The 25,116-nt window shown below is 44.6% G+C and overlaps 1 protein-coding gene across 4 annotated transcripts; it reads left to right on the top strand.

The window, feature by feature from the left end:
- On the top strand, window positions 1–21,413 carry IFT46 (intraflagellar transport 46). 4 transcript variants are annotated; one of them, XM_009006923.4, is made up of 14 exons: window positions 1–212; window positions 881–977; window positions 1,735–1,827; window positions 5,217–5,296; window positions 8,286–8,438; window positions 9,126–9,265; window positions 11,458–11,532; window positions 11,696–11,789; window positions 12,524–12,652; window positions 14,486–14,607; window positions 14,998–15,064; window positions 19,902–19,962; window positions 20,263–20,348; window positions 20,746–21,413. In XM_009006923.4, exons 4-14 carry the CDS (start codon window positions 5,252–5,254, stop codon window positions 20,836–20,838), a joined length of 1,065 nt encoding a protein of 354 aa, XP_009005171.3. In that variant the 5' UTR covers window positions 1–212; window positions 881–977; window positions 1,735–1,827; window positions 5,217–5,251; the 3' UTR covers window positions 20,839–21,413. The 4 variants fall into 4 exon arrangements, with proteins under 4 accessions (XP_009005171.3, XP_002754535.3, XP_035120649.2 ...); XM_002754489.6 differs by lacking the exon at window positions 1,735–1,827; XM_035264758.3 differs by lacking the exon at window positions 5,217–5,296.
- The last annotated feature ends 3,703 nt before the right edge of the window (window positions 21,414–25,116 follow it).

The following is a 25,116-nucleotide window of genomic DNA, read 5'->3' as shown; positions in this document are numbered from 1 at the left end:
AGCCTTCGCGGGTGAGGCGTAACGTGCGGGAGGTCTCACGAGAGTGGAAGCAAATCTCGCGAATTTCAACTTAACCTTTTTACCTAGCGACTGAAAACAGGCAGTTGCTCGGCGTAGAATCTAAGTGGCCCGACTTTGACACTGGAGTGATACCCCAGCCCTAGGCTGGGGTTCTTTCCATTATAGAGGAGACGGATTCAGAGGGGCTACAGGTAATTAGTACTCACCCCAGCAGAAAGGGTACTGTCTTTCTAGAGGGGCTTAAGAGGACTCCCCTTTACCCCATCCCCGGTTACCTCTTCCCATCTCCATGATAACTGTTCCTTTGCCACCGTGACCAACCATCCTGTTTCCTTTATTCCCCACCAGACTTAGGTGGGATCTTATCTGCAAGTCGAGGGTGAAGGTGGAGGTGATGCTTTTGGGATTATTGGATCGGACTGAGAGACTGGAGTTTCCCCTCTTTTTGGGGTCCCTCCCTCCCCACCCCACCCCACCCCACAGCTGGCTCCAGAGACAAAACTCTTCCTAGGACCTCTGCAGCCTCCCCGGAGAAACCTCATCAGCCTTGGCCATCGACTTACGAATAGTGTTCTGCCCTTGCGCGTGGTCTTACAGCTTTGGCAAGCTGCAGAAGTTGGCTCTCTTTCCCTCCACGATTCCCTGGTTGCTCAGCCAGCCTGCCAGCAATTCTTAAATAAGGGCTGCAACAGAATGACTTAACTGCTTAACCGGGGGCCAAGAAGCCTTAAGGAAAGTTTGATGGGGTGACAGTTTTATGAAAAACTGGTTTCTTGGGTAAGGAAGAGGAGCCAATGCTGGTTTGGAATATATAATGTCCCATGATAGGAGCTATGTAATCGTGTCTCCTTTTGCTTAGACCGAGGTTGTTGAAAACCAGACATATGATGAGCGTCTAGAGATTAACGACTCAGAAGAGGTTGCAAGTATTTATACTCCAACCCCAAGACACCAAGGTAAGAAAGGAATGAAAAGGAAGAGAAATGGTACTCAAAGAACAGGATGGATTCACAGTTGTCTTCAAGAAGTTCTTATTTTATTTTATTTTAAATTTATTATTTTTTTGAAACGGAGTCTCCCTCTGTTGCCCAGGCTGGTGTGCAGTGGTGCAATCTCAGCTCACTGCAACCTCCGCCTGCCAGGTTCACACGATTCTCTGGCCTCAGCCTCCTGAGTAGCTGGGACTACGGGCACATCCTTCCATGCCTGGCTAAGTTTTTTTTTTTTTTTTTTTTTGTAGTTTTGTGGCGATGGGGTTTCATCATGTTTGCCAGGCTGGTCTTGAACTCCTGACCTCAGGTGATCCACCCTCCTCAGCGTCCCAAAGTGCTGGGATTACAGGCGTGAGCCACTGCGCCTGGCCGAAGTTCCTATTTTATAATAGCATATGTTGACTTTTCAGAGTCAAGTTACTTCACTTGCTATTGTTTGTTTTCTTACTAGTTAAGGTGGAAAAATCATAGCCTTCCAAATTACAGGATTTTCCCCCAATCCAACCCTATCACCATTTACTTCATGTTACTGCTTTGCTCACTATCTGCCAGGAATTCACTGTTCTTTTTTTTTTTTTTTAACTTATGTTTTCCCCAGCTTTGAAGATGCTTCATAATCTGCCCTTAGCCTGCATCCCCAACCCAAATCACAGTGAAATATTTTTAGAGGACTGGACACGATTTATTTATTCAACAAATTTTTTTTTTCTTAATTTTATAGAGACGAGGTCTTGCTATGTTGCCGAGGCTGATCTTGAACTCCTAGCCTCATGCAGTCCTTCCACTTCGGCCTCCCAAAGTGCCAGGATTACAGGTGTGAGCCATCTTGCCTAAAATTTTAAAATGCCTACTATGTGCCAGCCTTATGCCTGGCACTTGGGTAAATAGTGTTAAATGACACAATGTCCCTGCTATCTCAATGCTTGTAGTCATGGGAGGCAAATGACAAATGAGTAAACAAATTCCAAATGTGGAAAGTGCTCTGATGGAGGAAGATTGTTTGCTGTGAAGGAGAATAACAGTGAGGAAGGAGACCCACACTTTTTTGAGATAGAGTCTCACTGTATCGCCCAAGCTAGAGTGCAGTGGTGCAATCTCGGCTCGCTACAACCTCCGCCTCCTGATTTCAAGCAATCCTCCCGCCTCAGCCTTCCGAGTAGCTGGCATTACCACGCCCAGCTAATTTTTGTATTTTTAGTAGAGACGGGGTTTCACCGTGTTGGCCAGGCTGGTCTTGGACTCCTGACCTCAAGCGATCTCCCACCTCAGCTTCCCAAAGTGCTGGGATCACAGGCATTAGCCATCCCGCCCAGCCAGAGACCCACTTTTGATAGGGTGATCAGGGAAGATCTAAAGGGGCGCTATGTGAGACTGAAAGATGGCAAGAATCCAGACACTGAGGAAAAGTAGGCCAGGAAGAGGAAATAATATGTGAGATGTGAAAAACCTTGAAGCCTGAAAGAACTTGGCTTAGTTTGAGGACCTGAGAGACCAGTTTACAGTAGAGGGGACTCTACTGTGTGATACAGTCAGATCAGAGAGGTAGGGCAGGAGGCATAACAAGCAGAGCTTTGGAGGCTGTGTTGCTGTCGTGTGTGGAATGGACTGTTGGGATGGCTGAGTTGAGATGATAGTGGCTTGGCCTCTGGTGAGGAAGTTGAGAATAAGGAAAAGAGGCAAATGCTATACCAGACAGATGGTCGTAGAATCACTAAGACTTGCTGGACTGGTTTTAACTCGTGAGTTAGGAATCAAGGATGACATCCAGGGTTTCTGTTTGTTTATTGTGGTGAAATATACATAACATAAAATTTGCCATTTTAACAATTTTTAAGTGCACAATTAAATAGCATTAAGTATATTCACAATGTTGTGTAATCATTAGCACTATTTTCAGATCATCCCAAACGGTAACTCCCAACTGCTTGCTTCCACTCCTCCCTGGTAACCACTATTCTACTGTCTCTATCAGTTTGCTTATTCTGGGAACCACATAAGTGAAATCATACTATATTTACCCTTTTGTGGCTGACTTATTTCACTTAGTGTGTGTGTTTTTTCGTTTGTTTGTTTTGAGACACAGTCTTGCTCTGTTGCCCAGGCTGGAGTGCAGTGGTGAGATCCTGGCTCACTGCAACCTCTGCTTCCCAGGGTTCAAGCAATTTTCCTGCCTCAGCCTCCTGAGTAGCTAGGATTACAGGTGTGCACCACCACACCCAGCTAATTTTTTTGGTATTCTTAGTAGAGATAGGGTTTCACCATGTTGGTCAGGCTAGACTCGAACTCTCGATCTCATGATCTGCCTGCCTCAGCCTCCCAAAGTGCTGGAATTTCAGGTGTGAGCCACTGTACAGAGCCTAGTGTGATGTTTTTAAGGTTCATCTGTGTTGTAGAATGTAGAATTTCTTTTTAAGGCTGAGTACTATTCCATTGCATGTATATGCCACGTTTTAAATTCATTCATCTGTTAATGGACACTCGGGTTGTTTCCATATTTTGGCTGTTGTGAATAACGCTGCTATGAACAGAGGTGTGTAAGTGTCCATTTAAGTCCCTGTTTTCCATTCCTTGGGACCTAGCCACCCAGGGTTTTGCCTTGAGCATGTTTGTGCACTTGATAGCTGGGGACATTATAACTTGTTTTTAGTTTGGGCTAATTGAGTAAACCAAACAAATGTTATTTAATTTGCATTTATTCGATACATAAATAATTTATCATGTTTTCATTCCAGCTAATACCTTACATCTAATTATACTTTTAATTTAATTTTTTATTTATAGAGACAGTTTTACTCTGTCACCCAGGCTGGAGTGCAGTAGCATGATCACAGCTCACTGCAGCCTCAACCTCCTGGGCTCATGCAGTCCTCCTGCCTTAGACCCCCCAGTAGCAGGGACTACCGGCCCATATCCCCATGCCTAGCTAATTTTTTTTATTTTTTGTAGAGACAGAGTTTCACCGTGTTGCCTAGTCTGGTCTTGAACTAGGCCCAAGCAATCTTCCTGCCTCTGCCTCTCAGAGTGTTGGGATTATAGGTGTGAGCCACTGGGCCTGGCCTTAATTGTACTTTTAATTTCTCTTATCTTTGCATACTGATTCAGATTCAAACTTGGGACTATTATTTGTGACCCAGGCACTGGGTCAGTTCCTTGCACATATATTTTTTCATTTGATCCTTATAAGACCCCTGGGTGACAAATATTAGGACCCTATTGAGAGGTGGGAATACTGAGACTCAAAGAAGTTAAGTCATTTTGTTTAACTAATTTATCTTCAAACCCAGTCTTAGTATAAATTCAGCACACTGCATCTTACTAGTTGTTAATCATTTGAGGGCAAAGGGTTTTCTTTTCTCCTCCCTCCCTCCCTCCCTCTCTCTCTCTCTCTCTGTTGCCCAGGCTGGAATGCAGTGGCATGAACACTGCTCAGTGCAGCCTCAAACTCCTGGGTTCAATCAGACCTCCTGCTTCAGCCTCCCGAGTAGCTGGGACCACAGGTGCACACCATCACACTCAGCTAATTTTTTTTCTTTTTTTGTAGATAGGCTCTTGCCATATTGTCCAGGCTAGGCTCAAACTCCTGGGCTCAAGTGATCCTCCTGCCTCCCCTTCCTGAAGTGTTGGAATTACAGGCATGAGTCACTGCTCCTGGTCAGAGTTTATATTATTTATGTAATGGCAGATAATTTGATTAGTATAATGTCTAACCCAATGCCTTAAGCACAGTAATGTTTAGTAAATATATCTTGATTTGAATTGGCGGAAACATGACTAAAATTCAGTCTCCTCTCTTATAGCTAGATGTTCTGATAAGCCTTGTTTCATAAAATGGTTAGAGCATGGCTAGGCGCAGTGGCTCACGCCTGTAATCCCAGCACTTTGGGAGGCCGAAATGGGCGGATCATAAAGTCAAGAGATTGAGTTTCACCCCAACTCTACTAAAAATGCAAAAAATTAGCCAGGCGTGGTGGCGTGCACCTGTAATCCCAGCTACTCGGGAGGCTGAGGCAAGAGAATTGCTTGAACCCGGGAGGCGGAGGTTGCAGTGAGCCAAGATTGCGCTATTGCACTCCAGCCTGGGCAACAGAGCAAGGCTCCACCTAAAAAAAAAAAAAATTTAGAGCATAAAATATTACAAACTAAAAATATTTGTCTTTAAAAATCATTTTAACAATAATCTAAAGGAAAATCTTTTCTTCTAAGGACTTCCTCGTTCTGCCCATCTTCCTAACAAGGCCATGGCTGATAACAGCAGTGATGAGTATGAAGAGAAAAATAGCAAGGTACAGTCAAACTCACAGGTCCTTGTAGAATTTCTGCTTTAGGTTTTCAGTAGTGAGAGATGACACCAGTTCAACAGTAAACATTTGTTGAACACTCACCTCCAGTGGTTAGGGACCTTTGAGCTTATGGAGGAAAATCAGTTGCAAAGAGCCTTGAGATTTTGACTTTTCTTCAGGAATAAAGCCTCTATTACAGCTGCCTTTGGTGAGGAATTTCATAAAATGTAAGCCAGTGTTTCACAAACTTTCCTGATCATAAGAGTCAACTGGGGTACTTATTTTTAAATATACAGATTCCCAGCCCCCACCCAGAATCTCAAAAGTAAAAGCCTGGGAATTTATATTTTTAGAAAGTAGTCCAGGTAATTCTTATGCTAAAGCAAGTTTGAAATTGTCAGTCTGGGCATTTTTTTCATTGTCAATACTTGTGATACTGCCAATATTTTGTGAAAGAAATTTTAATTTTGAGGTCTTAAGACCCAAATGTTCACTGCTATTATTCTGTGAACCTAGAGAATCACCCTGCTTCTGAAAGAAAGATGGCAAGATGCCCACCTCTCCAGACACATTTAGGACCTTAGAGTTACACATGTGCTTTCTTAAAACCATTTGTGTTTAGCCATAGCACATTATCCAATGGTTATTATTATTTTCTTTTGAGACAGAGTTTCACTCTCATTGCCCAGGCTGGAGTGCAGTGGCATGATTTCAGCTCACCGCAACCTCCACCTCCCAGGTTCAAGCAATTCTCCTGCCTCAGCCTCCCAGGTAGCTGGGGACAGGCACCCGCCACCACACCTGGCTAATTTTTGTATTTTTAGTAGAGATGGGGTTTCACCATGTTGGTCAGGCTGGTCTTGAACTCCTGAGCCCAGGCGATCCACCTGCCTCAGCCTCCCAAAGTGCTGGGTTATAGCTGTGAGCCACTGCGCCCGGTCTGTTTGCTTTTATTTTTAAGATGGTGTCTCACTGTTTTGCCCAGGCTGGAGTGCAATGGTATGATTTTGGTTCACTGGAACCTCCACCTCTTCAGTTCAAGCAATTCTCATGCCTTAGCTTCCAGAGTAGCTGGGACCACAGGCCAGCAACAACTTGCCTGGCTAATTTTTGTATTTTTAGTAGAGATGGGGTTTCACCATGTTGGCTACAGTGGTCTCTTAACTCCTGACCTCAGGTGATCTGCCTGCCTCGGCCTCCCAAAGTGCTGGTATTACAGGTGTGAGCCACCACACCAAGCCAGTCATTTTAATGGTCTTTTAAGAACTGGAACTTTGGAATCACAGGTGAAAAATATTTGAAGTAATACGGAAAGCGGTAGTGATGGACTGATTTAATAAAGAGCCTAAAAGGAACATTTTAAGGTGGTCCCACTATATGAACAGTGTCCTGTTTTAATGTCTTATATACAAGGTCATTTCTTAGGCATTTGTCTGTAGTATATGAAGGCTTCTGCTTTTATATCAGAGTTTTTGCAAAGTACAACTTTAAAGAGGAAGAGGAAAAGTAAACTATTTTCCTATCCAATTTACCTCCAAATTTTGTATATCACCCTAAATTCTTCTAGTCTTCATTCTGTGCTCAGTATTTAAGGTTCACCTTTCTAATTTGGTATGCACCTAGAAGCAACAGAAAGGATCTACTTTTGAATAACCTTTAAAATTGACAGGCCAGGTGTGGTGATTCACACCTGTAATCCCAGCACTTTGGGAAACTGAGGCGGGCAGATCACCTGAGGTTGGGAGTTGGAGACCAGCCTGACCAACATGGAGAAACACCATCTCTACTAAAAATACAAAAAATTAGCCGGGCATGGTGGCACAGGCCTATAATCCCAGCTACTTGGGAGGCTGAGGCAGGAGAATCCCTTGAACCTGGGAGGCAGATGTTGCGGTGAGCCGAGATTGTGCCATTGCATTCCAGCCTGAGCAACAGGAGCGAAATTCTGTCTCAAAAAAAAATTGACAAAATTATTATTTTTTTTTTCCCAAATGAAGTCGCTCTGGTGTCCAGGCTGGAGTACAGTGGTGTGATCTCAGCTCACTGCGACCTGCCTCCTGGGTTCAAGCGATTGTCCTGCCTCAGCCTCCCAAGCAGCTGGGATTACAGGCACTCACCACCATGCCTGGCTAATTTTTATATTTTTAGTAGAGACAGGGTTTCACCATGTTGACCATGCTGGTTTCGAACTCCTGGCCTCATGTGGTCCGCCCGCCTTGGCCTTCCAAAGTGCTGGTATTACAGGCATGAGACACTACCCTGGGCTGACCATATTCTTAAAAGTTCCCTCTGCCAAAACTGCTTCCTATGTGACTAAAGATAATTTTGGCGAATCTCGAATTAAGAAAGAATGCTCTAGAAAGTTTCTATCAATCATATACTAATAAGGTGTAGTCACTGAATAAATTCTTCAACTGTTTCGTTATCTGCTATGCATATTATAGCTTAGAATATACTTTTATCTATGTATAATAAATTTGTTATTCTTAGAGCAAAAGGTGACCAAAAGCAGTTTTTGGTGTCTTGTAACATGTCACAGTTGTGTGTGCCAATAGCTGCCTTACCATAAAAAAAATTAATTTTAAACAACTGGAATCAAACATGTGTTAACCTCTGTATAAGCCATATGGCATATAGAAACCAAGCTTCGAAAACCTGCTTTTTTTTTGGAGACGGAGTTTCACTCTGTCGCCAGGCTGGAGTGCAGTGGCATGATCTTGGCTCACTGCCATCTCTAACTACCTGGCTAAAGCGATTCCCCTGCCTCAGCCTCCTGAGTAGCTGGGATTACAGGCATGGGCCACCACACCCAGCTAATTTTTTGGTATTCTTAGTAGAGACAGTGTTTCACCATGTTGGCCAGGATGGTCTTGATCTCCTAACCTTGTGATCCTCCCGCCTTGGCCTCCCAAAGTGCTGGGTTTACAGGCACGATCCCCTGTTGCCCGGCCGGAAGCCGACTTTTAAAGGGAGCCTATTGGTCATTCTTTAGGTCCTAAGAGAGGGCATGCCACAGGCTCCAGGCCACAGAAGCAAAGACATGGACCCTGTTCTACCTGCCCCTGCAAGTCCCAGATGTCACCAGACCCCTTCTCTTGCATTTGAGAAGGTGAGATGGTACAGAGAGAGCCAGAAGCACAGAAAGGTAGGTTATAATGACAAGAACAAAAGAGCTGCTTATCTTAAGAGAGAATGTATAGTCATTGTATGTAATTTATGGGGTAAGGGAAGGGAAATACAGATAGGTCAGATACTCCATGAAGAGAAATATCACTGAACAAAAATGGAAAGTTCATAGAAACTACTGGTTAGATGGGCACAAGGTTGGTTTTGAACTTTCTTCGTTTGGTAGTTTCAAGCAGCTTATGCTGAGCAGTCTTGAAAATTAAATACTAGATTTCCTCTTTATGGTCTTTGTGAGTATTAAGACCCTTAAAGTTTTTATTCCCTCTTCATCTTCCCTGATTTTCTTCCGAAATAATTAGAGTTGTCATCCTCTTCTTTGAAAGTCCATAGCTTTTTGGGCCAAAGCTGTCTAAAGTGTATGCTGAGCTCTGAGGATCTAGGTAATCTGTACAATAGATAAAATTAGATGGAATTTATACCCCAGCCTCAAGTAGAGAAATGGAATATGGTTCTGGAAAGTGGAGTCCCCATTTGTAGCTGAGCAGGGGCAGAAGGCACTCAAGCCCCTTCTGGGAAGTGCCTCCTTCTTTTTCTGGTGATTGGGTGCCAGGTGGGTGGGATGTTGGTTACAGCAATAGAGAACTGGGCATAGGTACGTTAGATTTTTCTTTGTGGAACTTTCTTTGCCTGCCCTGCCCTATCTCAGGAGAAGAAAAAGACTTCACAGTTGACACCTCAATGGGGCTTTAGCGAAAATGATGATGATGATGATGATGATGATGATTCATCTGAAACTGATTCTGATTCTGATGATGATGATGAAGAGCATGGAGCCCCTCTGGAAGGGTGAGTAAAGAACACCCAAGCCAAGGGTGTTCTTCAGAATACCACCTTCAAAACACTGGAGCGGGAGGGCATTAGTTTGAAGTAAAATTATGGCTGGGTGCGGTGGCTCACACCTGTAATCCCAGCCAGCACCTTGGGAGGCTGAGGTGGGTGGATCACAAGGTCCACCAGCCAGGTTCTAGACCAGCCAGGCCAACATGGTGAAATCCCGTCTCTACTAAAATGCAAAAAATTAGCCAAGCGTGGTGGTACATGCCTGTAATCCCAGCTACTCAGGAGGCTGAGGCAAGGAAATCATTTGAACCCGGGAGGCAGAGGTTGTAGTGAGCTGAGATCGCACCACTGCACTCCAGCCTGGCAACAAAGCTAGACTCTTGTCTCAAAAAAAAAAAAGAAAGTGAAATTCCACCATCTCTTTTGATATTTAGGACTCGCAGATATCTCAGAAACCCAACATAATAATGACTTTTCCTCCCTTTCTGAGTCCACTGCCTCATCTAGTACTATAGTATCACTTGCACTGAAACATTTGTGGGCTTGGGGATTACATGAAATTTTGCTGAGTAAATCTAAAAGGTGGTGGTCAGGCATAGTGGCTCAAGCCTGTAATCCCAGCACTTTGGGAGGCTGAGGTGGGAGGATTGCTTAAGGCGAGGAGTTCAAGACTAACCTGGGCAACATAGCAAGACCTCCCTCTACAAAAATTTTTTTTAAATTAGCTGAGCGCCGGATGCAATGGCTCATGGCTGTAATCCCAGCACTTTGAGAGACTGAGATGAATGAATCACCTGAGGTTGGGAGTTTGAGACCAGCCTGACCAACAAGGTGAAACTCCATCTCAACACAATTAGCTGGGCATGGTGGCATATGCCTGTAATCCCAGCTACTAGGGAGGCTGAGGCAGGAGAATCACTTGAAACTTGGGAGGCGGAGGTTGCAGTGAGCTGAGATTTTGCCACTGCATTCCAGCCTAGGCAACATAAGTGAAACTCTGTCTCAAAAAAAAAAAAAAAAATTAGGCCGGGCGCGCGCGGTGGCTCAAGCCTGTAATCGCAGCACTTTGGGAGGCCAAGGCAGGTGGATCACCAGGTCAAAAGATTGAGACCATCCTGGCCAACATGGTGAAACCTCGTCTCTACTAAAAATACAAAAATTAGCTGGGCATGGTGGTGTGCTCCTGTAGTCCCAGCTACTCGGGAGGCTGAGGCAGGAGAATTGCTTGAACCTGGGAGGTGGAGGCTGCAGTGAGCCGAAATTGTGCCACTGCACTCCAGCCTGGCACCTGGTGACAAAGTGAGACTCTATCTCAAAAAAAAAAAAAAAAAAATTAGCCAGTCATGCTGGCCTTTGCCCATAGTCCCAGCTGCTCAGGAGGCTGAGGTAGGAGAATCAGTTGAGCCCAGGAGTTTGAGGCTGCAGTGAGCTGTGATCAGGCCACTGTACTCCAAGCTGGTCAACAGAGTGAGACCTTGTCTCAATAATAAAATCATTAAATTAAAAAATAATAACTGCTAAAAAAACACTTGTATAAAAATTTCTTTTTTTCTTGGTGCAAACCTATTTTCATGTTGGATATTTCAATCTCTCTCTTTTTTTTTTTGAGATGAGTCTTGCTCTGTAACCCAAGCTGGAGTGCAGTGCTGTGATCTTGACTCACTGGAACCTCCACCTCCCAGGTTCAAGCAATTCTCCTGCCTCAACCTCCTGTATAGCTGGTTCTACAGCCATGCACCACCACACCAGGCTGATTTTTGTATTTTTAGTAGAGATGGGGTTTCAACCATATTGGCCAAACTGGTCTTGAACTCCTGACCTCAGGTGATCCACTCACCTCAGCCTCCCAAAGTGTGGGGATAACAGGTTGAGCCACCACACCCAGCCCTAAAATCTCTTGTTCCACCTTTTCTTTTCATCCTTTCATTAAAAGGAAAACCATTTATGCTACATTTTAACATTAAAAAAATTATGTTTTGGATTTTCTGCACCTCTATCCTTTAGAGTTAGAGATAATTGAGAGTTAAGTATAATCAACTTTAAAGTTGCCTTGCAAGCTGCCAGGAAAGGCAGATACTGGAGAGGCAGAAGCTAGGTTCAGGATCACATCCCTATAGTCAGTAACACACCAGCACCTAGGACCCTGACACCTCTGCTCTTCTTTGGTCACCTTGAACAAACTATTTTCCTTTTCCCAGGGCCTATGACCCTGCAGATTATGAGCATTTGCCAGTTTCTGCTGAGATTAAGGAACTCTTCCAGTACATCAGTAGGTGAGTACTAGGACTTCCCACCATACCCTACCATCCCTACCTTGGCCCAAACCTTTCCTACCTTTAGTCTGAAATAGGGTCATTCTCCTTAGATGTTTTTTAGCCTGAATAGTAAAGTAGCTTTCTCTGACTGTCTCTACCTTCCTTTGACAATATCTCCTAGGTACACACCTCAGTTGATTGACCTGGACCACAAACTAAAGCCTTTCATTCCTGATTTTATCCCAGCTGTTGGGGATATTGATGCATTCTTAAAGGTATAGTCAGTACATCCTGAAAATGACTCCTTAACTGTTTTTTCTGATGCCCCTGTTATTCTTAACGGTTCCCCTAATTTCTTTTTTTTTTTGAGACGGAGTTTCGCTTGTTACCCAGGCTGGAGTGCAATGGCGCGATCTCGGCTCACCGCAACCTCCGCCTCCTGGGTTCAAGCAGTTCTCCTGCCTCAGCCTCCCGAGTAGCTGGGACTACAGGCGCACGCCACCATGCCCAGCTATTTTTTGTATTTTTAGTGGAGACGGGGTTTCACGATGTTGACCAGGATGGTCTCGATCTCTTGACCTCGTGATCCACCCGCCTCGGCCTCCCAAAGTGCTGGGATTACAGGCGTGAGCCACCGCACCCGGCGATTCCCCTAATTTCTTTGAGTGGTATTGGCTACCTCTATACATGTTCATTTCATTGGAGTTCTTAACCTTGCTCTCAACTCCAAATTATACTCATTGCTCTTAAGTAGTACATATCTCATTATATATTAACAGTTTGTCATGTATTTGCTTCCTAATTATCTAGGACAACAGGTTTATATTTAAGCTGCTATGGATCATATTTTTTTTTCTGGATAGTTTTGAGTACAGCATGATACGCGTGCTTTTAATACTAGTATTGGTGAACTAGAAGAGTTATTCCTCTTTAGCTTATTGGAAACAGGTGTGGCCTTGTTAGGGCCTTCTCATTTTCTTTTCTGCTTTCTTAACTTTTTCTTAACCAGGTCCCACGTCCTGATGGAAAGCCTGACAACCTTGGCTTGTTGGTATTGGATGAACCTTCTACAAAGCAGTCGGACCCTACAGTGTTCTCACTCTGGTTAACAGAGAATTCTAAGCAGCACAACATCACAGTAAGATAATAGCCTAGTATCGGCCCGAGCTGGAGAGGGCCAAGAATGGAGTAGGCCTTGCTGGCACTCATGTAGTAGACTTACCATCTATCAAAAGAGATGGCTATCAGTTTGGGCCAGCCCTATTTTTCAAATGACAGCTTTATTTACATATAATTTATATAGCAGCAACTTCAGCCTTTTAAATTGTACAACTCATTAGTTTTAATATAATCACATTTTTGTAGCCATCACCACTACCTAATATTTTATCACCTCAAAAAGAAACTTCACACCCATTAGTATTCACTCCTCATTCTCCCACTTCCTCCTAGAGCCTGGTCATAACTTTATTCCTTTTTTTAAATTTATATTTTAGATGGAGTCTTGCTCTGTGGCCAGGCTGGGGTGCAGTGGTGCAATCAATCTTGACTCGATGCAACCTCTGCCTCCTGAGTTCAAGCAGTTCCCTACCTCAGGCTCCTGAGTAGCTAGGATTATAGGCACCCGCCACCACGCCCAGCTAATTTTTATATTTTTAGCAGAGACAGGGTTTCACCATCTTGGCCAGGCTGGTCTTGAATTTCTGGCCTCATGATCCAACCACCTCGGCCTCCCAAAGTGTTGGGAATTACAGGTGTGAACCACCACGCCTGGCCACCTTTTTTATGGCTGGATAATATCCCCTGTATAGATTTATCACATTTTCTTTATTCATTCTCCAGTTCTCTCCACTTTTATTAATAATGCTGCTTTGAATATTTGTATACAAGTTTTTGTGTGGGTGTATATTATCATTCTTTTGGGTATATACATAGGAGTAGAATTGCTGGGCCATATGGAAACTCTGTTTAGCTGAGGAACTGCCAAACTATTTTCCAAAGTGCCTGTACCATTTTACATTCCCACCAGCAATGAATGAGAGTTCCAGTTTCTCTACATCCTCACCAACACTGGTTATTGTTTATCTTTTTTATTCTAATCATACTAGTAGGTGTAAAATGGTATTTCATTATGGTCCGTCCTGCCATTTTGACCTGCCCCCTTTCCATGGCTTCAGCAAATTCCATTTTTTTTTTTTTTTTTTTTTTTTTTGATACAGGGTCTTGCTCTGTCACCCCGGCTAGAGTGCAGTGGTGTGATTGTGGCTTACTGTAGCCTCGACCTCCTGGGCCCAGGCAGTCCTGCTACCTCAGCCTCCCAAGTGGGCGGGACCACAGGTGCATGCCACCATGCCCGGCTAGGTTTTTTTTTTTTTTTTTTTTAATTTTTATTTTGTAGAGATGGGTCTCCCTATGTTTCCTAGGCTGACCTCAAGTGATCCTCCTCCCTTAGTCTCCCAAAGCGCTAGGATTGCAGGTGTGAACCACTGCACTTGGCTTTTGTTTTTTTGTTTTTTTTGAGATATCTTGCCCTGTTGCCCAGGTTGGAGTGCAGTGGCACAGTCTTAGTTCACTGCAACCTCAAATGCCCAGGCTCAAGCAGTCCTCCCATTCAGCCTTTCAAGTAGCTGAGACTACAGGCACACAACACCATGCCTGGCTAATTTTTTATTTTTAGTGCAAACAAGGTCTCACTATATTGCCCAGGCTGGCCTTGAACTATTAGCCTCAAGTGATCCTCCTATCTCAGACGGCCAGGGTCCTAGGATTACAAGTGTGAGCCCCCATGTCTGGCCTGGCTTCAGCAGATTTTATCAGGGTTTCCTATCCCTTTCATTTGGCTGCTATTTCATGTGGCAGCTGCTATCATCAGCAACCTTGAATATGAAACAACAGCAGCTATAATGAGACACCGTAAAAACAAGAGAGCTACTTCAGTGCCATCAGCCAGGCTTTCTCCTTACTTTCCTAGCAACATATGAAAGTAAAGAGCCTGGAGGATGCAGAAAAGAATCCCAAAGCCATTGACATGTGGATCGAGAGCATCTCTGAGTTACACCGTTCTAAACCCCCTGCGACTGTGCACTATACCAGGTAAGAAACACCACATTCTTTACAACAGTAACCCATAGTAACTTTCACCACCTGTGAACTGTTGCTCCTGAGAAGAGGCCCAGAGGCTGGGAACATATTTGATCAACCCGAGGTCCTGTGAATCCTGGCAACTACTGGCTGAGATTTTAGACATAAAGATTGTAATTTCTCTGCTATTACTTAGCTAGCTCCTCTAAACCCAGGCCCTGGGCAACTTTGGTATGCCCAGTCTAGCTTCTCCTGAAGCCTTCTTAAAGTGCCAGACTGAGGTTCTCCTGAAGCCTTCCTAATGTGCCAGAAACCTCTCCTTCATCCTAGAATATCCTGATCTAGAGGTTGCTGATGTTATCAGTTGATGTTTCTTGTTCATATTTACTTCTATACTTTTAGGCCCATGCCCGACATTGACACGCTGATGCAGGAATGGTCCCCGGAGTTTGAAGAGCTTTTGGGCAAGGTGAGTGGAAGGTAGCAGGAGGTAAGGTAAGAAAGGATGGCGTTCGCTCTAGGGCCCGATGTTTTTTCTCTTTCTGCATCATTATTATTTGTAACCTTTTTTTTTTTTTGAGACAGGGTCTCGCTCTTCTCAGGCTGCAGTACAGCGGCATGATATGGCTCACTGCAGCTTCTACCTCCCAGACTCAAGCAGTCCTCCCACCTGGGACCACAGGCATGCACCGCTACACTCAGCCAATTTTTTAATTTTTTGTAGAGATGAGGTTCGGTTTATTGCTGTTCTCAAACTCCTGGGCTCAAGCAGTCCTCCTGCCTCAGCCTCCCAAAGTGCTGAGATTACAGGCATAAGCCACAGCACCCAGTGATCTTTATTTTGCAACGAGTCTCACTCTGTCGCCCAGGCTGGAGTGCAGTGGCGTGATCTCAGCTCACTGCAGTTCCTCCTGATTCAAGTGATTCTCCTGCCTCAGCCTCCTGAGTAGCTGGGATTACAAGCATGTGCTAGCATGCCCAGCTAATTTTTGTAGTTTTAGTAGAGGTGGGGTTTCTCCATGTTGGTTAGGCTGGTCTCGAACTCCTGACCTCAGGTAATCCACCTGCCTCCCAAAGTGCTGGGATTATAGGTATGAGCCACTGCGCCCGGTCCTGCCCATTTTTTTTGTTTTTTTTGAGATGGAGTCTCGCTCTGTCACCAGGCTGGAGTGCAGTGGCATGATCTCAGCTTACTGCAACCTGCATCTCCCAAGTTGACGTGATTCTCCTGCCTTAGTCTCCCAAGTAGCTGGGACTATAGGTGCCCGCCACCACTCCCAGCCAAGTTTTATATTTTTGGTAGCAATGGGGTTTCGCCATGTTGGCCGGGATGGTCTAGATCTCTTGACCTTGTGATCCGCCCATCTCAGCCTCCCAAAGTGCTGGGATTACACTGCACCCGGCCAGATTTCTGCCTTAACCGTATGTGTATATATATGTAAATTTCAGATGAAATAAAGAGTTAATGTGGGTCGGGCACAATGGCTCATCCCTGTAGTCCTATCATTTTGGGAGGCTGAGGCATGAAGATTGCTTGAGCACAAGACCACCCTGGGCAACATAAGGAAACCCTGACTCAAAAACAAAAAATAGAAATAAAAATAAAAGGGGAGGCCAGGCATGGTGGCTCACACCTGGAGACCAAGGCGGGCGGATCACCTGAGGTCGGGAGTTTGGGACCAGCCTGACCAACAGGGTGAAACCCCGTCTTAAAAATAAAGGAAAAAAAAGTTAATGTAAAAATAAAGCCATGTAAGTAATATAAAAACATAGGAGAGACAGAAGGAGCATGACTGAAAAAATTAATGAAATAAATACAGTAGAAATTTAATTCTCTCTTTTTAAAAAAATTCAGGTGTCTTATAATTTAGAGAAATTTAATTCTATTAGGATGGTTAGGTGTTTCTTAGTGTAATAAGAAACTTAAAAGTCATAATGAGGCCAGGCACAGTGGTTTAGGCCATGTACCATGGCTCACGCCTGTAATCCCAGCACTTTTGGAGGCCGAGCCAGGTGGATCACCTGAGGTCAGGAGTTCAAGACCAGTCTGGCCAACATGGCAAAACCCCATCTCTACCAAAAAAATTAAAAAATTAGCCGGGTGTCGTGGCAGGTGCCTGTAATCCCAGCTACTCAGGAGGCTGAGGCAGGAGAATTGCTTGAACCCAGGAGGCAGAGATTGCATTGAGCTGAGGTGACACCACTGCACTCCAGTGGGGTAATAGAGAGAGACTCTGTTTAAAAAAAAGAGTCCTGGCTGGGCGCGGTGGCTCATGCCTATAATCCCAGCACTTTGGGAGGCCAAGGCGGGTGGATCATGAGGTCAAGAGATCGAGACCATCCTGGTCAACAAGGTGAAACCCTGTCTCTACTAAAAAATACAAAAATTAGCTGGGCATGGTGGCGCACGCCTGTAGTCCCAGCTACTCGGGAGGCTGAGGTAGGAGAATTGCTTGAACTCAGGAGGGGGAGGTTGTGGTGAGGCGAGATCGTGCTATTGCACTCCAGCCTGGGTAACAATAGTGAAACTCTGTCTCAAAAAAAAAAAAAAAGTCCAAAGTAGTGGGAGCTCAAGATGGGGGGATTGCTTGAGCCTAGGAGTTTGAGACCAGTCTGGGCAACATAGACCCATCTCTATTTTTTTTTTTAATGTCACAATGGAGAAAATGTGACAGTTTAAACTCATAGAAATGAAAGGTTCTACATACCAATAGACACCATAAACAAAGTTAAAAGATGGTGGCAGTCTGAGAAAAATTATATATATATAAATTATATATTACGTATATATGTAAATTATATATTACATATATATATATATATATATATATATATATATGTAGTAGAAAAAATTGCTATCCAAGCAAAGCGCTTTCATATATCAATAAGAAAAAGAAAGTGGGCCAGGCACCGTGGCTCATACCTATAATCCCAGCACTTTGGGAGGCTGAGGTGGGACAATCACTTGAGGCCAGGAGTTCAGGACCAGCCTGGGCAGCAATAGGAGACTCTTCTCTCCAAAAAAAAGAAAAAAGGAGTTGGACGTGGTGGTTCATGCCTGTAATCCTAGCACTTTGGGAGGCTGAGGTGGACAGATCCCCTTAGGTCTGGAGTTTGAGACCAGCCCGGCCAACATGGTGAGACCCTGCCTCTACTGAAAACACAAAAAAATTAGCCAGGCTTGGCAGTGCACATCTGTAATCCCAGCTACTTGGGAGGCTGAGACAGGAGAACTGCTTGAACCCAGGAGGTCGAAGCTGCAGACAGCTGAGGTCACACCACTGCACCCCAGTCTGGGCAGCAGAGTAAGACTGTCTAAAAAACAAATTTTTAAGGTATCAAAAAAGAAAAGGAAACTGAACAAAGATGACCAACCGGTCCTTCCTAGCCATCATGTTTAAATGGCTGCACTAGCTCCTCAGCATTCCCTGACCTCTGTCCCTGCTTTTTCTCAGTAACTTCTAACATACCATATACCTTAGTTACGTACTTTGTTCTTCCCTACTAAAATGTAAGTTCTATGAAGATAGATTTTGTGTGTGTGTATGAGGAATTGATTGTAAATGCAAAGAATTTGGAAAGTCTCTTTCCTCAGAGCATTTTGAAGCTGTAGTTGAGAGAAAATGTCTAAAATGTCTGATTAGGGGAATGAATAGCTAGATTGCATTCAATGAAATACTATGCAATGGAATATTATTTGGCCTTATTTTGCTCTAATATGAAGAAGTAGCAGTGATATGTTGTTAAAATGAAAAAAGCAAATTGCAGCAAGTTGCAGAATATGTGCCCTGTTTTTTTGTAAAAAGAGAAAGTTTTAAAAAACCAGTAGTTTAAAAACTTACACTGTGACTTGTTTAGATCCAGAGCCTGTTACCTGAGTTAGATGTCATGTCCGTTTTCTCTGCTCATATGGTACCCTGGAATCATTAGGTATTATAACACCAAGTAATGCTTATATAACTATTAATACTTAGCCATAACTTGGTATCAGTTTCTTTTTCACAGATTCCCACAGGAAGAGAGTATGGCAGTGGATTTTATAATTCCATACTGATCAGGGGAAAAAAGGAGCATGTCGTATTACTTTGCTAGGCTGCCATAACAAAGGCTGCCACAGACTGGGTGGCTTTGACATTAAGAAATTTATTATTTCACAGTTCTGGAGGTTAGCAGTCCAGTAGTTCAAGATCAGTTTGTTGGCATGGCTGACTTCTTTTCCTCCTTCCTTCCTTCTTGATTTCCTCCCTCTCTTCTTCCTTCCTTCCTCTCTGCTTTCCTTCCTTCTTGATTTCCTCCCTCTCTTCTTCCTTCCTTCCTTCCTTCCTCTCTGCTTTGCTTTGCTTTCCTGCCTGCCTTCTTCCTTTCCTTTCCTTTTTTTTTGAAACAGGGTGTTACTCTATGCCCAGGCTGGAGTGCAGTGGCTTGATCTCGCTTTACTGCAGCCTTGACCTGCTGGGCTCAAGTGATCCTCCCACTCCAGCCTCCCAAATAGCTGGGACTACAGATACCATCACACCCGGCTAATTTTTTTGGTAGAGATGGAATTTCACCATGTTGCCCAGGCTGGTCTGAAACTCCTGGGCTCAGGCGATCTGCCCACCTCAACCTCCCACAGTGCTGGTATTACAGGTATGAAGCCACCGTGCCTAACCAAGGTTGATTTCTTCTGAGGGCTTTCTCTTCACATGGTCTTCCCTGTGTTACGTGTCTCTGTCCTGATTTCCACTTCCTATAAGGACACTAGTCATATTGGATTAAGGCCCACCCTAATGACCTTGTTTTAACTTATCTCTTTAAAGATGTTATCTCCAAGGCCCAGCTCGGTGGCTCAGGCCTGTAATCCCAGCACTTTGGGAGGCCGAAGTGGGTGGATCACGAGGTCAAGAGATCGAGACCATTCTGGTCAACATGGTGAAACCCCGTCTCCACTAAAAATACAAAAAATTAGCTGGGCGTGGTGGCGCGTGCCTATAGTTCCAGCTGCTCAGGAGGCTGAGGCAGGAGAATTGCCTGAACCCAGGAGGCAGAGGTTGCAGTGAGCCGAGATCGCGCCATTGCACTCCAGCCTGGGTAACAAGAGCGAAACTCCATCTTTAAAAAAAAAAAAAAAAAGATGTTATCTCCAAATATAGTCACATTCTGAAGTACAGGGAGTTAGGAACTCAACTCAATATCTGAATTTTAGGGGAACACATTTCAGCCCATAACATGTGTCTTATGCTAGAAGCTCTTTTCCTTTAGAGAGAGAGTGGTGCTGGGACCTGACACCAGCGTTTTGACTTTGGTCCGTCCCATGCCCCTTCCAGGTAAGCCTGCCCACAGCAGAGATTGATTGCAGCCTGGCAGAGTACATTGACATAGTCTGTGGTGAGTTCCTCCTTCCTTTCCTCATCCCCATATCTGGATAGAGATGCTCTAGGCTTTTGGACAGACTTGTTGACTCTGGGAAGATAGCGTCTTGAGTTTCAGCCTTCATTTTAAGCCCATTGTGCTCTTTGGCAGCACTCAAAGGTGGTGTTTGGGCTTATGTGACTACCTGCTGGGTATTTAAGTCGCAAAGTCATAGTAACATCCCATCTGGCAGGGGCTTGTCTAGCTTAAACAGAAGTGCCCCCTAATTCCCAGAGTTTGTTTGGTTCCGTTCCTGGAAATTCTTCTTCATTTCAGCCATTCTAGACATCCCTGTCTACAAGAGTCGGATCCAGTCCCTCCATCTGCTCTTTTCCCTGTACTCAGAATTCAAGAACTCAGAGGTAAGCCAAGCCTCAGGGGTTGACTTAAGCTGTGGAGAGTATCCCTACAGTTCCTACTGCTCTGAACCTGCTGTGATTGTATCCTCTAGGGATGTAGGATGTGTCTGCCCAGTTACCTTTGTTTCCCATAATTAGGACAACAAAGGAGGCAGGGATGGAGTTTTCAAAGGGAAAATGGAGGGAAAAAAAGGGTGTGGGTAAGTAGGAGATGTGGGCCTTAGGTGAAATTAGGTGAGGATCTACAGAAAACCCTTGTTCTTTCAGGAGAACCAAGTGGCCTCATGAATGGAAGCAGGAAGGAAATAAAAGGGGGTTCATTAAAGAAATTAATTCTTGCTAAAATATAGCAACTAGCGTATCCCTAATACTCAGTGTTCCTTCTCCTTTTTCCTTGCAGCATTTTAAAGCTCTCACTGAAGGCAAGAAAGCATTCACTCCTTCATCCAACTCCACCTCCCAAGCTGGAGACATGGAGACATGGAGACATTAACCTTCAGCTGAGGCACCTTCCAAGCTGCTTGTTTCAAGGCTGAGCTGGCCTCTCTGCCCCAGCTGAGACAGACAGATCATTGTCAGCCACCTGATGTCCTTGCCTATGCCACAGCTTGCTCAAGGGCAGTACATGTCCTGCTGTCCTCTCTGCCAGAGGGCACTGCACATATTTGTTTTAATGAACCTGTCTGCCTCAAATTGCTGTCCCCAGGGAGTTCAGGCATCTACACTACTGTGGGGATATGAGTTAGAAGAATTGGAATTTCTGAGATCCCGTGGAACTAAGATTGGGAGGAAAGCTTAAAAGATATCCTTTTTGGGAGAGGGATGAAATTGGTTTTTTTTTTTTTTCATTCTTAAAAGTTACTGGGTAAAGATTTTATAAATCAAATGCTCTATTGTCAGATTACTCTCCTCTTGAATATGAAGGAGAAGAGGCTGACTGAGCATAAGGCAGAGACAAGGAACTTTGCTTAATAATGGGCATTAAATGAAGAGTAGTTTAAGGAAACAAGTTTTGTGAAATAAAATTAAACCCCAGTCCTCCAAGATCGGCAGTCAAGGGGAACAATATTTCTCCTGGAATTTAATTTTTCTAAGGGTCTCTCTCCAGTTGATGCTGCCTTCCTCACAGGCTGTCTGGCTCCAGACTGGTCTGGTTGTGGTCTCAGGGAACATAGCTATTGCAGAAATCTGGGTGAGAGGTGACTGGGGTGGCAGTAGTAGAGATGTACTGATTCAGGAAATATTTTGGAGTTATGTCAGCCAAGCTCCAGTCGGGAAGTCTGAAACCATGCTAGTTATTTCTAACAAAGGGTTGATGTTTAGCCGGGCGTGGTGGTTCACACCTGTAATCTCAGCACTTTGGGAGGCCAAAGTGGTGGATCATGAGGTCAGGAGTTCGAGACCAGCCTGGCCAATATGGTGAAACTCCGTCTCTAATAATAATACAAAGATTAGCCAGGTGTGGTGGCATGCGCCTGTAGTCCCAGCTACTTGTAAGACTGAGGCAGAAGAGACCGGGCATGGTGGCTCACGCCTGTAATCCTAGCACTTTGGGAGGCTGAGGTGGGTGGATCACCTGAGGTCAGGAGTTCAAAACCAGCCTGATCATCATGGTGAAACCCCATCTTTAAAAAAAAATGAGGCAGAAGAATCGTTTGAACTCAGGAGGTAAAGGCTGCAGTGAACTGAGATCCACCTCAAGTGATCCACCCGCCTCAGCCTCCCAAAGTGCTGGGATTATAGGCCCGGCCTAATTTTTGTATTTTTAGTTTAGACAGAGTTTCATCATGTTGGTCAGGTTGGTCTTAAACTCCTGACCTCATCGTGATCCACCTGCTTCGACTTCCCAAAGTGCTGGGATTACAGATGGGAGCCATCACGCCTGGCCAGCAATACACTCAACCAATAGGTCAAAGAAGAAGTTACAAGAGAAATTTAAAAATTAAAAACAAATAAGCCAGGCATGGTGGCTCATTCCTGCAGTTCCAGCACTTTGGGAGGCCAAGGTGGGCGGATCACTTGAGGTCAGGAGTTCCAGAGCAGGCTGGCCAACATGGCAAAACCCCGTCTCTACTAAAAATACAAAAATTAGCCAGATGTAGTGGTGTGTGCCTGTAATCCCAGCTACTCAGGAGGCTGAGGCAGGAGAAGTGCTTGGACTTGGGAGGTGGAGGTTGCAGTGAGCTGAGATCATGCCACTGTACTCCGGCCTGGGAGACAAAGTAAGACTCCATCTCAAAAAGAAAATTCGAAACAAATAAAAATGAAAGCATGATATACCAAAACTGATGGGATACAGCTAAAGCAGTGCTAAGAGGGAAATGTGTGTGTAAATGTTTATGTTAAGAAAGAGCTCAAATAATCTACAACTTAAGGAACTAAGAAGAGCAAAACTGAAACAGACACAAAACAAAACATGAAACCCAAAGCTAGCAGAAGAAAGGACATTAATAAAGATTAGAGCAGAATCTCGTGGTTTCTCAGCAGCAGAACAATAGAACAAGTAGATTTCTAAGGTTTTTTACTCCAGTCCCTGGCATTTGGATGGCATTTCTGGACCCACTGGGGCCATCGGGAACTTGCCACCCTAAAGGGAAGGACATGAGCCCGCCTGGCTTCGCCATCTGCTGACTGTATAGCTCCAGGCCCCAGAGTGAACACAGGCAGTAGCCCATAGTGGATACAAGGGCCTTAGGCGAGACTCAGTGCTGTCCTGGCTTCAGGTCTCACCCAGTGAAGGCCCAGTGGTGGTGGCCACAGAAGTTCTTGTGTCACCCAACCCCCAGCTTCAGGTAGCTCACCACACAGAGAGACTCTCCATTTGTTTTGGAGAAAGTAAGACAACAGGAGTCTCTGCCTGGTAATACAGATAGTTCTGGATTTTATCTAATACTTCCAAGGCAATATCTCTCTGAGTCAGCAAGAACCAGAGTTACTGAGCTTGGGGTGCTCCCTAATGCAGAGACTGCTTAGATCACACCAAAGTCCCTTTGAATACCTGGAAAGCCTTACTAAGAGGGATGAGTATAAATAAGCCCAGACAGCAAAGACTACAATAAATGCCTGTCTCTTCAATTCCCAGACACTGACGAACATCTACAAGCATCAACACCCTTTAGGAAGACATGAGGTCACCAAACAAACTAAAGGCACCAGGGACCTATCTTGGAGAGAGAAGGGAATGTGATCTTTCAGAGAAGTCAAATCGCTGTTTTGAGGAAACTCAAGTCAAGATAACACAAGGAATTCAGAATTCTATCAGATAAATTTAACAAAGAGATTGAAATAATTTAGCCGGGCACAGTGGAGCCACCTGTAATCCCAGCACTTTGGGAGGCCGAGGCGGGTGGATCACAAGGTCAAGAGATTGAGACCATCCTGGTCAACATGGTGAAACCTCGTCTCTACTAAAAATACAAAAAATTAGCTGGGCATGGTGGCGCGTGCCTGTAATCCCAGCTACTCAGGTGGCTGAGGCAGGAGAATTGCCTGAATCCAGGAGGGGGAGGTTGCAGTGAGTCGAGATCGAGCCATTGCACTCCAGCCTGGGTAACAAGAGCAAAACTTCATCTCAAAAAAAAAAAAAAAAAAAAAGAATTTAAAAGAAGCAGAAATTCTAGAGTTGAAGATGCAATTGACATACTGAAGAACACATCAGAGTCTTTAAAAAAATTTTTTTTTGAGACAGGGTCTCTGTTGCCCAAGGTGGAGTGCAGTGGTATGATCCTGAGACTCACTACAACTTCCACCTCCCGGGTTTAGGCAGTTCTCGTGCCTCAGGCTCCTAGGTAGCTGGGGTTACCAGCATGTGCCACTACACCTGGCTAATTTTCTGTAACTTTAGGAGAAACAGGGTTTTGCCATGTTTGGCAAGCTGGCCTGGAACTCCTCGCCTCAAGTGATCCACCTGCCCTGGCCTCCTAAAGTCCTGGAATTACAGGCATGAGCCAACATATCCGGCCCAGGCATGACAGTCTTTTAATAGAATTGATAAAGCAGAAGAATTAGTGAATCCGAAGACAGGCTATTTGAAAATATACAGTCTCGGCTGCGCATGGTAGCTCAACACTTTTTGAGGCTGAGATGGGTGGATCACTTCAGGTTAGGAGTTCAAGACCAGCCTGACAAACATGGAGAAACCCCATCTCTACTAAAAATACAAAAATTAGCTGGGCATGGTGGTGTGCACTTGTAGTCCTATTTACTCGGGAGGCTGAGGCAGGAGAATCACTGAACCCAGATAGTGGAGGTTGCAGTGAGCTGAGTTCACGCCATTGCACTCCAGCCTGGGCGACAGAGTGAGACTCCATCTCAAAAAAAAAAAAAAAATACGGCCGAGTGCGGTGGCTCATGCCTGTAATCCCAGCACTTTGGGAGACCAAGGTGGGCGGATCACAAGGTCAAGAGATCAAGACTTTCCTGGCCAACATGGTGAAACCCCGTCTCTACTAAAAATACAAAAATTAGCTGGGTGTGGTGGCATGCACCTCTGGTCCCAGCTACTCGGGAGGCTGAAGCGGAAGAATCGCTTGAACCCAGGAGGCAGAGGTTGCAGTGAGCTGAGATTGCACCACTGCACTCCAGCCTGGCGACAAAGTAAGACTCTGTCTCAAAAAAAAAAAAAAAAAAAAACAGAGGAGATGAAAGATGAAAGAAAATAATAAAGGATGAGGCACGCCTGTAAGATCTAGAAAATTGCCTCAAAAGGGCAAATCTAGAGTTACTGGTCTTAAAGAGGAGACAGAAAGAGATGGGGTAGAAAGTTTATTCA

The sequence above is a fragment of the Callithrix jacchus genome, chromosome 10, assembly GCF_049354715.1.
Source record: "Callithrix jacchus isolate 240 chromosome 10, calJac240_pri, whole genome shotgun sequence".
Lineage (NCBI taxonomy): Eukaryota > Metazoa > Chordata > Mammalia > Primates > Cebidae > Callithrix > Callithrix jacchus.
This window is presented reverse-complemented; position numbering and strand designations above follow the sequence as displayed.